The 13,850-nt window shown below is 39.6% G+C and overlaps 1 protein-coding gene across 1 annotated transcript in view; it reads left to right on the forward strand.

Moving 5' to 3' along the window:
• Positions 1-13,850, forward strand: part of LOC136144261 (ATP-binding cassette sub-family C member 4-like) — a 160,961-nt gene that overhangs the window by 96,290 nt on the left and 50,821 nt on the right. Inside the window, 4 exon segments of the mRNA XM_065902010.1 lie at positions 983-1,102; positions 2,228-2,338; positions 7,443-7,543; positions 10,875-11,066. Of these exon segments, the coding sequence (XP_065758082.1) occupies positions 983-1,102; positions 2,228-2,338; positions 7,443-7,543; positions 10,875-11,066 (524 nt within the window).

Below are 13,850 nucleotides of genomic sequence, written 5' to 3' on the forward strand. Positions count from 1 at the left end.
AGGCTCCTGGCACAGGTGCGGGAGAGTCCCCGGATGGGGGAGACGGCAGACTGTCCGCTCCCTTACTCGTCTCACCCTGTCCTGAGTCTGGCTCTGGTCCAGGGTAGGGGATGTACTGACTCTATCCCAGTCCTTAGGTTACTCATCTAAGGGGGAGATGGCCTACAGGTAGCTCATCAAAATCAGTGTGGTGAGGAATTAAATTTTAAAATGCTACTGATTCAAAAATTAGTGATCAGTAATTACTCACCCACGGAAAAGAATGAAATATTATCATTTGCAGCAACATTGATGGACTTAGGGAATATTAGTAAAGTAAATCAGAGAAAGGTAAACATGATATAACTTATATATGGAATCTAAAAATAATACAAATGAATCTGTACACAAAATACAAATAGACTCAGAGACGTAGAAAACAAACTTACAGTTGCCAAAGAGGATTGGGAGAGAGGGAAGAACCAATTAGTAGTATAGGATTAATAGACACACTGCTATTAATGTGTCAAATAGACAACAACAAGGAATTACTGTAAAGCACAGGGAATTTTATTCAATATCTTGTAATAACCTGTAATGGAATATAATCCGAAAAAAATAACTGAATGACTATACTATATTCCTGAAACTAGCACGTTATTGTAAATGAATTATACTTCAATATATTTTTTAAAAATTGTGAACAATTTCCATCTGGTGCCATGCCAGAAAAATTTGGAGGGAGGCGTGTTTGAGAGGATCTTGATGAAAGAACAAGAATTTCTTTATCTAAATCTAGCTGTGATTTGAATTTGATCAAAGATAGTTTCAAGGAGAATCTTTCACTCCCAGGTCATTAAAGTGAAGCTTGCTATGAGCAGGAGTTTAGGGTCACATGGAGGATTCCCTTGGGCAGGACGTGTCACCACACAGCCCGGGAGGCAGTGGTTTCCTCGCCTCCAGCCTCCCTGACTTTCTCTGTCCTGTGTCTCTGCTTCCCCAGCACGGAGCCCGGTGTTTTCCCACTTAGCATCTTCTCTCCGGGGACTCTGGACCATCCGGGCGTACAAAGCCGAACGGAAGTTTCAGAAACTGTTTGACGCACACCAGGATTTGCACTCAGGTCTGTCAGTTTCTGGAGATGATTTCAAAGGATGAGATCTGCTGCCTTCTGAGACCTGACCTTCTTAGGTGACCTGGCTGCTCCCACCTCTCTCTGTGTCGCCCCTCAACCCCCTCTGCACACCCGCCTCCCCCACCCCTTCCTCTCAGCATCCCTCTGTGCACCTCTCTTCCCCATCACCCCCTGCTTTTCTCCCCTGACTGGCTCGCATTGCCCTTGTATCACTGTGCCCTGTGGACTTCTGTCTCTTCAGGGCAAGAGTCAGCAAACTTTTCTTTTTTTATGAAGATCCAGATAGAAAATATTATAGGCTTTGTGTGCTATACTGTGTCTGTTGCAACTACTCAACTAGCAAAAAGACAGGCAAAGATAATACATCGGAAAATGGCTGTAGTTGTGTTCCAATGAAACTTTATTTACAAAACCAGGTGGCGGCTGTTCTTGCTGATTCTTTTCAGAGCATGGAGGGTGGCAGATGTGATTGAGAAAATAATTTCCTGATCTGCCACCCACTTGATTATGTTTTTATCAGTGAAGATTTTTCCCTAAGTAGAAAATTCAGAATTTCCTCTAAGTCTATAAAATCCAAGCCAAACTTTCCGATCATTGTTTTATTTTGAAGATGAAACTGGCATTTTGAAAGTCACATGCAGATCCTGTTAGCTGATGGTCCCATAGACACTGGCTCCTAAGAATAAACACTGCAGGGCCCTGTAGTGAGGGCAGAAGGTGCTGGAATCAAAGTGTGAGCTGTGCTCTCTGCTGTCAGAGAGCTGGGAGCAGTAGACCCTGTGAGAGGATAATCTTCATGCTGAGGCCCAGCACTGCAGGAAATGCACTGAGACGATTTTCCATCTTCCTTCTTGCGATCGTATTTCTGTTGATAACCTGTGGGTTGACGTTTTCAGTGCATGCTTCCTGGACTGATTCCTGTGTGTCCCATACATTGTCTTGTGTTAGAACCTAGTTTTCTGGAATCTTCAGGTTCCTTGGGTGTGTAACTTTGCTGTCCTGCCTGTGTAAACTCTTCTGTAGTTCAACTGAGCACAATGGTCTCCCTCATGAGAAGCAGCTAACATGGTTTTTCTGTTTATGTATTACACTTATTATGATTCACAAATGCAGAGGCTTGGTTCCTGCTTTTGACAACATCCCGATGGCTCGCTGTGTATCTAGATGTCATCTGTGCCATCTTTGTCATTGTTGTTGCCTTTGGGGCCCTGATCCTGGTAGAATGTAAGTACAGATGTGAATATTTGTGATATGGTTACAGTTTATAGCTTTATTTGTACTTATTAAACTCTTGTCATCTTGTCTGATATATACACTCTTTGGTTCTAATGAATTGTATTAAAGTGTCTGCAGTATGTGATTTCACAGTGAGGTCCATGTGAAGTCATTTGTGCCTTGATGAAAACTTTTATCTGTTTTTTTCATTTACTTATTTATTTACAGTAGGTCCTTTTTGGGACCATTTAAAAACATGATTGGCTTATGGTTGATTTACAACATGTTAGCTTCAGGTATATAGCCAAATGAATCTGTTATACATATATCCACTTTTTTAAAGATTCTTTTTCCATACCCCATGAACATTGGGGTGCATGTATTTTTTATTAATTTGCATTTTGATTAATACTTCAAATGAATTGTCTTTTAGAAAGGAATTTCTGTTTTTGACTTTTGGAATCCTTAGGAGCAAAGACTAGATATGACGTGTCTGTTCCAGCAGACCTGTGGTGCCTTGGGCCCCTGCTTTGGCTCGCTGGACCATTCTTTCATTTTTATTTCAAGTTTTATTGGGGTATAGTTCATTTACACTCTTGTCTTAGTTTCCAATATATACAAAGTCAGTCTGCTGTACATACACATATATCCACTCTTTTTTAGGTTATTTCCCATGTAGGTCATTACAGAGTTCTCTATTTTACAGTAGTTTCTTATTAGTTATCTATTTTAATATTTTATATATAGTAGTATGTATGTGTAAGTCCAAGTCTTCCAATTTATCCCTCCCTTCCCTTATCCACTGGTAACCATAAGTTTATTTTCTACATCTGTTACTCTAGTTCAGTTTTGTAGATAAGTTCATTTGTAGCCTTTTGTTATATTCCATATATAAGCAATATCATATTCTGTTTTTCTCTGTCTGACTTACTTCACTCAGTATGAAAATCTCTAGGTATAGCCATGTTGCTGCAAATGGTATTATTTCACCATTTGCTGTGACTGGGTAATATTCCATTGTATGTATGATAACACATCTTCCTTATTCATTTAGGTTGCTTCCATGTCCTGGCTATTGTAAACAGTGCTGCACTAAACATAAGCGTGGATGTATCTTTTGGAATTATGGTTTTCAGTGGATATATGCCCAGAAATGGGATTGCTGGATCATATGGTAGCTCTATTTTTAGTTTTTAAAGGAACCTCCATATTTTTCTCCACAGTGACTCTACCAGTTTACATTCCCACCAACAGTGTTGGAGGGTTCCCTTTTCTCCACATCTCTCCAGTATTTATTTTTTTTGATGATGATTATTCTGACTGTTGTAAGGTGAAACCTCATGGTAGATTTTTGCTTTTTTTTTCATTTATTTTTCACTGTAGTTTTGATATACATTTCTCTAATAATTAGAGATGCTGACCATCTTTTCATGTGTTTTTTGGTCATCTGTGTATCTTCTTTGGAAACTGTCTCTTTTAATCTTCTACCCATTTTTAAAAATTTTGTTGTTTATTTATTGATATTAAACTGCATGAACCGTTTGTATATTTTGGAGAGTAATTCCTTGTAACTCACTTTGTTTGCAAGTATTTCCCCCCCATTCTGCAGGTTGGATTTGGTATTATTTTATGGTTTTCTTTGCTGTGCTAAAGCTTTTAAGGTTAATTGGGTCCCATTTGTTTATGTTTTATTTTATTTTCATTACTCTAGGATGTTCTGCAGTTTATGTCAGAGTACTCCATATGTTTTCATATAAGAGTTTGGTAGTGTCTGGTCTTACATTTATGTCTGTAATCCATTTTGAGTTTATTTTTGTGTATGGTGTTAGGGAAAGTTCTAATTTTATTCTTTTAAAAGTAGCTGTTTAGTTTTCCCAGCACCACTTATTGAAGAGACTGTCTTTTCTCCATTATATATTCTTGCTTCCTTTCTCATAGGTGACACAGATGCATGGGTTTATCTCTGGGTTTTCTGTCCTATTCTGTTGATCAGTATTTTTTATTTTGATGCCACTTTCAATTACTGTAGCTTTGTAGTATAGCCTGAAGACAGGGAGCATGATTCCTCTTAGCTTCATTTTTCTTCTTTGTTTTTCTCAAGATTACATTGGCTATTCATGGTATTTTGTATTTCCATACAAAATGTAAACTTTTTTGTTCTAATTCTGTGAAAAATGCCATTGATAATTTGATAGGGATTGCACTAAATCTGTAGATTGCTTAAGTAGTTTGTTTGTTTATAGTAGGTCTTCATGGAGATCTTTTATCTTTTTATCTTTTGTTGAATGGGTTGAGGTCTACATAACTGTAGCAAGATGACCTTCTGAACATTCCAGGTAGTGTCCTGTAGTTGTATAGAGAGGACCAAATTTACTATTAAGCTTTCTGTACAGCTTAGGTTTTAGGTTTTAGCTTTAGGGCTACTTAGATCTCTTGGTTGTAGGAGTCTGGTGTACTGGTGTGAGAAAGAGTCTCTGTAGCAAAAACAGTATCCTCACTGCTGTGTGGGTCACAGATGAACAGTTGTTGGAATGTGTGGCATGAATTCACCATCCCTCACTATTTCATTGCAATAGCACTGAATCACAGTCTTTAATAATGCAAAAATGAGAGTAATTTTTTAGATTTAAAAGCAGTGCCTTGTTTTGCAAAACCCATTGCCTTATTTTTGTGATTTCAACTGCAGCTACATTGGGCATAGAAAGTGAAATTAAATAATGATAATTGAAGCATAAGGTCAAAAAATTGAACAATGACATCCTTACCTTTATTATACTGTCAAGTGTATTTCAATCCAGGTGGGATTAATATGATAAAGGACGGAAATGTTAAAGACCTAAGAGAAGCAGAAGAGATTAGGAAGAGATGGCACGAATACACAGAAGAACTATACAAAAAAGATTTTAATGATCTGGATAACCATAATGATGGGGTCATTCATCAAAGCAGAGATCCTGGACTATGTAGTCAACTGGGCCTTAACTTCAAAGCATTATATGAACAAAGTTAGTGAAGGTAATGGAATTCCAGCTGAGCAATTTAAAATCCTAAAAGATGATTCTGTTATAGTGCTGCACTCAATATACCAGGAAATTTGGAAAACTCAACAGTGGCCACAGGATTGGAAAAGATTAGTTTTCATTCCAATCCCAAAAAATGGCAATGCCAAAGAATGTTCACAAACTATCATACAATTGCACTCATTTTGCATGCTAGCAAGGTTATATGCAAATTCCTTCAAACAAGACTTAAGCAGTGCATGAACCAGAAACTTCCAGCTGTACAATCTGGGTTTATAAAAGGCAGAGGAACCAGAACTCAAATTGCCAATATTCCCTGGATCATAGAGAAAGCAAGGGAATTCCAGAAAAACATCTGCTTCATTGACCATGTGAAAGGCTTTGACTGTGTAGATCACAACAAGCTGTGGAAAATTCTGAAAGAGGTAGGAATACCAGACCATCTTACCTGTCTCCTGAGAAACCTGTATGCAAGTCAAGAAGAAACAGTTAGAATTGGATGAGGAACAATCGACTGCTTCAAAACTGGAGAAGGAGAATGACAAGGCTGTATATTGTCACTATGTTTATTTAACTTATATGCAGAGTACATCATGCAAAATACAGGGCTGGATGAAGCACAAGCTGGAATCAAGATTTCTGGGAGAAATATCAATAACCTCAGATGGGTTCCAAAAATCACTTCAAACTGTGACTGTAGCCATGAATGAAAATATGTTTTCTTCTTGGAAGGAAAGCTATGACAAATCTAGACAGAATATTACAAAGCAGAGATGTCACTTTGTCAACAAAGATCCATATAGTGAAAGCTATATTTTTTCCAGTAGTCATGTAAGAGTTGTCAACAGATGTTAAGAGTTGGGCCATTGAAAAGGCTGAGGGCCGAAGAATTGATGCTTTCAAGCTGTGGTGTTGGAGAAGACTCTTGAGAGTCCCTTGGACTGTAAGGAGATCAAACCAGTCAATCCTAAAAGAAATCAGTCCTTAATATTCACTGGAAGGGCTGATGCTGAAGCCAAAGCTCTAATACTTTGACCACCTGATGTGAAGCACTGACTCATTAGAGAAGACCCTGATACTGGGAAAGATTGAAGGCAGGAGGAGAAGGGGGTGATAGAGGATGAGATGGTTGGATGGCATCACTGACTTGATGGACATGAGTTTAAGCAAACTCTGGGAGATAATGAAGGACAGGGAAGCCTGGTGTGCTGCAGTCCATGGTGACACAGAGTCAGACATGACTTAGTGACTGAACAACAACTTTGTTTATTTCAGTTCAGTTCAGTTAAATCACTCAGTCGTGTCTGATCTTTGCGACCCCATGGACTGCATCATGCCAGGCCTCCCTGTCCATCACAAACTCCTGGAGTTTACTCAAACTCATGCCCATTGAGTCGGTGATGCCATCCAACTATCTCAACCTCTGTCTTCTAACAACTTTGTTAGTTCTTTCTAAATTCATAGTATTTTTAAAAATTTACTTATTTATTTGGCTGTACTGGGTCTTAGTTGGGGGCATGCAGGATCTTCAGTCTTAGTTGTAACAGGCAGGACTTTAGTTGCAACATGTGAACTCTTAGTTGTGGCATGTGGAGTCTAGTTCCCTGACCCGGGTTCAAACCTGGGCGCCCTGTATTGGGAGCTCAGAGTCTTAGCTATTGGACCATCAGGAAAGTCCCTCAGAGTGTGTGTGTGTGTGTGTGTGTGTGTTTTAACTTTATTATTGTCTCATACAACAGAAGTAATATTATGAGTAAAGCTATCATTATATGCAAATGATTTAAATATTATAAAGGAGTCCTCTCACTACTGTATATAGAATAGATAGCTAAAAAAACCTACTGTATAGCACAGGGAACTCTATTTAACACTCTGTAATGACATATGTGAGAAAATAATTTTAAAAGAGTAGATTACATATATGTCTGGCTAATTCACTTTACTGTACACTTGAAAGTAACACAACTTTGTAAATCAACTATACTCCAATAAAAAATCATAAAAATAAAGGAGTCTTCTTTGTAGAGTGACAGAAGGAGCTATGTGAGGGGTTGAGAAATAGACTGACTTTATCCTTCTTCTTCCTCATTTAGCTTTGGATGCTGGGCATGTTGGCCTGGTCCTGTCACTCACCATCACACTTACCAGGATGTTCCAGTGGTGCGTCAGGCAAAGTGTGGAAGTTGAGAACATGGTGATGTTTACCTTTCTGTTCTTAGCCTTTTCAAGTCTCCTTGCTGTTATATGACATAAAAGAAATTCTTATGTAAAATATTAAAATTGTTATTTTTACATCATTTTACAAAGCTTTTTACATTCTCCTCCATCTTCTTAAGGGCTTCCCTGGTGGCTCAGATGGTAAACAATCCTCCTGCAATGCAGGAGCCACAAGAGACTCAGGTTTGATCCCTGGGTTTCGAAGATCCCCTGGAAAAGGAAATGGTTACTCCAGTATTCTTGCCTGGAGAATCCCCATGGACAGAGGAGCCTGGCAGGCTACAGTCCATGGGGTTGCAAAGAGTCAGGCATGACTGAGCAACTTTCACTTTCACTTTCTATGTGCTTAAAATTAATGTTAAATAAATATATATACATATTTTTCTCAGTCATGTGTATGCCATGTCAGAAGGTTTTGTATTCATCACAAACTGTCTTCAAATACAATAAATGTCTCTGTAGGAGGGAGGTTCTGAAGTTCTGGAGACAATATAAGCTAATTTCTTAGCAACTTGTGTGTATTTGTTTCTTAATGGGTAATTCCTCATTTTTGGTAAAAGAAAACAATCCAGCATTTTGAAGTTTATTTAATTACTATATTCCTCCACCCCTCCCCCATTTTATCATTTTTTTTTATTTTTATGTGAACATAAGTTTTTTTTTAATTTATTTATTTTTTATTTTTTAGTATACATTTTATTTTATTTTTTTTTTGTTAGTTGGAGGCTAATTACTTCACAACATTTCAGTGGGTTTTGTCATACACTGATATGAATCAGCCATAGAGTTACACGTATTCCCCATCCTGATCCCCCCTCCCACCTCCCTCTCCACCCGATTTCTCTGGGTCTTCCCAGTGCACCAGGCCCCAGCACTTGTCTCATGCATCCCACCTGGGCTGGTGATCTGTTTCACCATAGATAATATACATGCTGTTCTTTCAAAACATCCCACCCTCACCTTCTCATAATTTCACAGTTTATATGGAAATACAAAAAACCTCGAATAGCCAAAGTAATCTTGAAAAAGAAGAATGGAACTGGAGGAATCAACCTGCCTGACTTCAGACTCTACTACAGAGCCACAGTCATCAAGACAGTATGATACTGGCACAAAGACAGAAATATAGATCAATGGAACAGAATAGAAAGCCCAGAGATAAATCCACGAACCTATGGACACCTTATCTTCAACAAAGGAGGCAAGGATGTACAATTGAAAAAAGACAACCTCTTTAACAAGTGGTGCTGGGAAAACTGGTCAACCACTTGTAAAAGAATGAAACTAGAACACTTTCTAACACCATACACAAAAATAAACTCAAAATGGATTAAAGATCTAAATGTAAGACCAGAAACTATAAATCTCCTAGAGGAGAACATAGGCAAAACACTCTCCGACATAAATCTCAGCAGGGTCCTCTATGACCCACATCCCAGAATATTGGAAGTAAAAGCAAAACTAAACAAATGGGACCTAATGAAACTTAAAAGCTTCTGCACTACAAAGGAAACTATAAGCAAGGTGAAAAGACAACCCTCAGATTGGGAGAAAATAATAGCAAATGAAGAAACAGACAAAGGATTAATCTCAAAAATATACAAGCAACTCCTGAAGCTCAATTCCAGAAAAATAAATGACCCAATCAAAAAATGGGCCAAAGAACTAAACAGACATTTCTCCAAAGAACACATACAGATGGCTTAGAAACACATGAAAAGATGCTCAACATCACTCATTATCAGAGAAATGCAAATCAAAACCACAATGAGGTACCATTACACGCCAGTCAGGATGGCTGCTATCCAAAAGTCTACAAGCAATAAATGCTGGAGAGGGTGTGGAGAAAAGGGAACCCTCTTACACTGTTGGTGGGAATGCAAACTAGTACAGCCACTATGGAAAACAGTGTGGAGATTTCTTAAAAAACTGGAAATAGAACTGCCATATGACCCAGCAATACCACTTCTGGGCATACACACCAAGGAAACCAGATCTGAAAGAGACACGTGCACCCCAATGTTCATTGCAGGACTGTTTATAAGAGCCAGGACATGGAATCAACCTAGATGTCCATCAGCAGATAAATGGATAAGGAAGCTGTGGTATATATACACCATGGAATATTACTCAGCCATTAAAAAGAATTCATTTGAATCAGTTCTAATGAGATGGATGAAACTGGAGCCCATTATACAGAGTGAACTAAGCCAGAAAGATAAAGAACATTACAGCATACAAACACATATATATGGAATTTAGAAAGATGGTAACGATAACCCTATATGCAAAACAGAAAAAGAGACCCAGAAGTACAGAACAGACTTTTGAACCATTTTATCATTTATTCTTGTGTGTGTTGAACACCATATTTGCTTGTGGCCCTTCTTCCTGGTAGGATAGGCTCTCTCTCAGAATGTGCTCTAAGGTGTGGAGTCATGGTTGTTTAGAATACCTTAATCAATGTGTAAATCATACACTTTTGAATATTTGTACCTTTTCCTAAAGGGATAAAAGCAATAAAAATGAAAATTTCCCATGTCTTTCTTCTAACAGAGTAGAAGTAGTGTAAGTCACTCAATCGTGTCCGATTCTTTGCAACCCCATGGACTATACAGTCCATGGAATTCTTCAAGCCAGAATACTGGAGTGGTAGCCTTTCCCTTCTCCAGGGGATCTTCCCAACCCAGGGATCAAACCCGGGTCACCTGCATTGCAGGTGGATTCTTTATCAGCTGAGCCACAAGGCAAGCCCAAGAATACTGGAGTGGGTAGCCTATCCCTTCTTCAGGGGAACTTCCCAACCCAGGAATCTAACCAGGGTCTCCTGCATTGCAGGCGGATTCTTTATGAACTGAGCTATCAGAGAAGCTTATAACAGAGTAGAAAGTGACTGATTATTAAAATGAGATTTGATGACCATCTAATTCTGTTCATTTGTAACACGTGGCCCTTCTGTGGCCACACATTACTAATTAGTGTCCAAAAGTATTCTTTTCTTTGGATAAATTCTTTTTTAAAAAATTCAGATGTGAAAGGAGGATCAATAAAATTTTATCATGCATTTCTTTAATTTTTTTAACTTTAATATAAAATTGAAGGAAGTAGGCATATGTAAAAGTGTTGAAGATGATAAACAAGTTTTCAATCATCTAAAGCCTCATCAGAGTCCTACTTCTGTCCTTGGTGGATGCTGAGACCTGGGATGTTCTGAACCACAGACAAGCAGAAGGTTTCATTTACAATCTCTGAATATCCATAAACAAGACCCTCTGATACTAACTCATGTGATTTCATATGTGTTTCAGATGATTTCAGTAGAAAGGGGGATTGAATACACAGACCTTGAGAAAGAAGCACCCTGGGAACTTGAGTATCGTCCACCGCCATCCTGGCCCAAAAAAGGACTGATTTCCTTTAACTATGTGAACTTTAGGCATAAGTCGGATGGGCGTCTGGTATTGAAGAACATGTATCCAGACTTTCACCCAGGACAAAAGGTTAGTTTAAGTCATTTGCCTTTTTAAAATCCAGCTAAAGATTTAGCACCACATCTGCTCTTGGCTTCCTTGTCAGTGTGTCAGGGGGACTCTGTTCCTAATGGATGCAGATTAGATCAGTGACATTGTAGGTGAATATTTCTTGGAAACTGACCATGGAATGGAGATACCAGGAAATTTTTTCCCTGTGTTGTGAGTTCCCTCATGGTGGTTAACGGGCCCTGGGATCCAGGGTTCCATCTTAGCCTGACCAAGGACACTATATATGAGACCTTGGATTATTCATACAAAGTCTTCCTGGCCCTAACTCTGCAATATCTCATTCCTTTTCATCTTTTCTTGTTTGTATTTCTGAAATCTCCTCCTCCTCCCATGGTGCCCTCTGGTTGCAGCCTCCTTCTCTGTCCCTTAGCCCTTCCTGTAGCCTTGTCCTCCACTTACCCACACTGAGCTGCCAGCTCCCTCCCTCCCCCCATAGACTGCTGCTTTCTTTAGCACAGATCTGAGCCTTACTGGCCTGGCTGAGCTGCTACTGGAACCATAGCATAGCCTCGAGTCCACTCCAGCAGGGGCCATGGGATGAGCCTGTGTCCACCAGAGAAGAGCCTCAATAATGACCCAGTCAGCAGTGAGGAACCAGGGCCTCAGATGGAGGCAAGGTCTAGAGACTGGCTAAAAGCCAAAAGCAAATTGATTGGAGCAGAGAAGATCCGTGTGGGAGATGGCAGAGAGGCGTGTGACCTGGACCTGTCAGCATCCATGTCTGCTGGTGGTGTTCCTTCCACACTCAGTTTGAGGCCCTCAGCTCGGATCAGGAAAGAATCTTGAAGAAGAGACTAAACCAGAACAGACAAGGTGATAGGAAGCTCTTCCCCACCTCCCTCTCAGCCAGTATGTCTGACATACACACACCCCTGCACTCAGATTGTGTGTAGGTTCTCCCAAAGCACCAGGTCCTCCCTGTTCCCAGTGTACATACTGCCCCTCAACCTCAGAGACCCAGGCCCTCTGTCAAGATGGATGGTGAAAATCTCCTCATTTTCTGAGTCAACTCTAATGCATCTTTGAGACCCTGAGTTCTTCCTTAGGGTCTTATATATTCTTTTAATATTGCGTTTATGGTACTGCTATGTTTATAGCAGCCAAAAGTTGGAAGAAACTAAGTCCTTACAATGAAGTATTATTTGGCCTTAAAAAGGAAGAAAATTCTGACCTATGGATAAACCTTGATGACATCTTGCTCAATGAAATAAGCCAGACACAAGATGGAATGAATACTCTGATTCCACTTATGTGAGGTTCTGAGATTAATCAAATTCAAAAAAAAAAAAAAAACAGGAAGTAGGATGGTGGTTTACAGGGGCTCGGGGAGGGGAAATGGGAAATTGTTTGTTTAATATGTAAGAATTTCAGTTTTTTGAGGCAGAAAAAAAATTCTCAACTTGGTAGCACAGCAATGTGAACGTACTGAACACTGAACTGTCCACTTAAAAATGGTTAAATAGTTAAATTTTATGTTATGTGAATTTTATCATAATTAAAAGATGGCACTTCTGGCAGGCTTTGTACTTTGGGATCTATATCTCATAGTACCTTGAGGGTTTTTAAAATCAGGGAGCATCTTGTTTTCATAGTTGTTCCCAGAAAGTGGCTTTCTACAGGGCACAGAGAGAGTACTGAGGGATTGCTGGATGAGGGGGTAAGTGAGTAACACACAGGTGTGAGCAAGGAGGAACCAACACACACACACACACACACACATACACACACAAACACATGACAACTCTGTAAATAACTGAAAGAACTGCTCTTTAAAACTCTTACCACCCCACAGACCCATCTAGTGGACAATAGCTATAATTTAATGAATGAAACCCTTGTAACATAGAAGAATATTCAACTTAATGCCTAAACATTACCCAGGGAGCAGCTTCAGTTAGTCACAGGCAAAAGCTTGTCTTAATTATTTCCAGTTCCATTGTAGGTCAGGAAGAAGGTGAACTGCTGAGTCAGGAAAATATTAATCACAGCTCTTGATACGATCTTGTCCCTGAGAGCACTGTGTGTGATGTTTACTTACTCTCAGACAGTGTGTCTCTCAGATTTTCTGTTGTAATTCTGTTCACCTGTACTCATCTTAAATTTTCCCCAAAGCCATAAAATATGAATTATCTAAGAAACTCTGTAGTACAACTTAGGAACGTAACAAATTCTTATTCTTCCTTCTTAAAACCTGCAAATCATAGGATTATTGAGATTCTAAAATGTTTGAGGGAAAATTGAATTTGGAGACTGAATTAATAACTGCATAACTTGGCTGTTGATCTGTACCTTGGTCCACTCTCAGTATCACTGTTAGCTTCATTTCTGTGTTTGGAGATGATACCTGGGCAGTGTGTTCATGAATTGATTTCACTCCACCTGTGCACATCACAGGTTCCCTCTCCTGCTCACCTGTTCCAGCCCCTGTCACTCCAGGACACCCCTTTGGTGTTGGATTTGATTGAGAGAAGCTGTTGTGGGGCGGGGGGGGGGGGGGGGGGGGGTGATGGGGATAGGGGACGTGAGAGTGAGCCAGCCCAGCAGATGTGGGGCTTTATTCTCTTCCCCTCGTTTCCTCTTCTGTCCCGATTCCTGGAAGTTAGAGTCAATAGGAGAGTATAGTAGGCGCTATGCAGGATTTTAATTCACAGAAGAAATGACAAGAGAAAAGAACCAGGACTCCCCTGGTGGTGCAGTGGATAAGAATTTGCCTGCCAGTGCAGGAGACTCTGGTTCAATCCC

The sequence above is a fragment of the Muntiacus reevesi genome, chromosome 11, assembly GCF_963930625.1.
Source record: "Muntiacus reevesi chromosome 11, mMunRee1.1, whole genome shotgun sequence".
NCBI classification, from domain to species: Eukaryota; Metazoa; Chordata; class Mammalia; order Artiodactyla; family Cervidae; genus Muntiacus; species Muntiacus reevesi.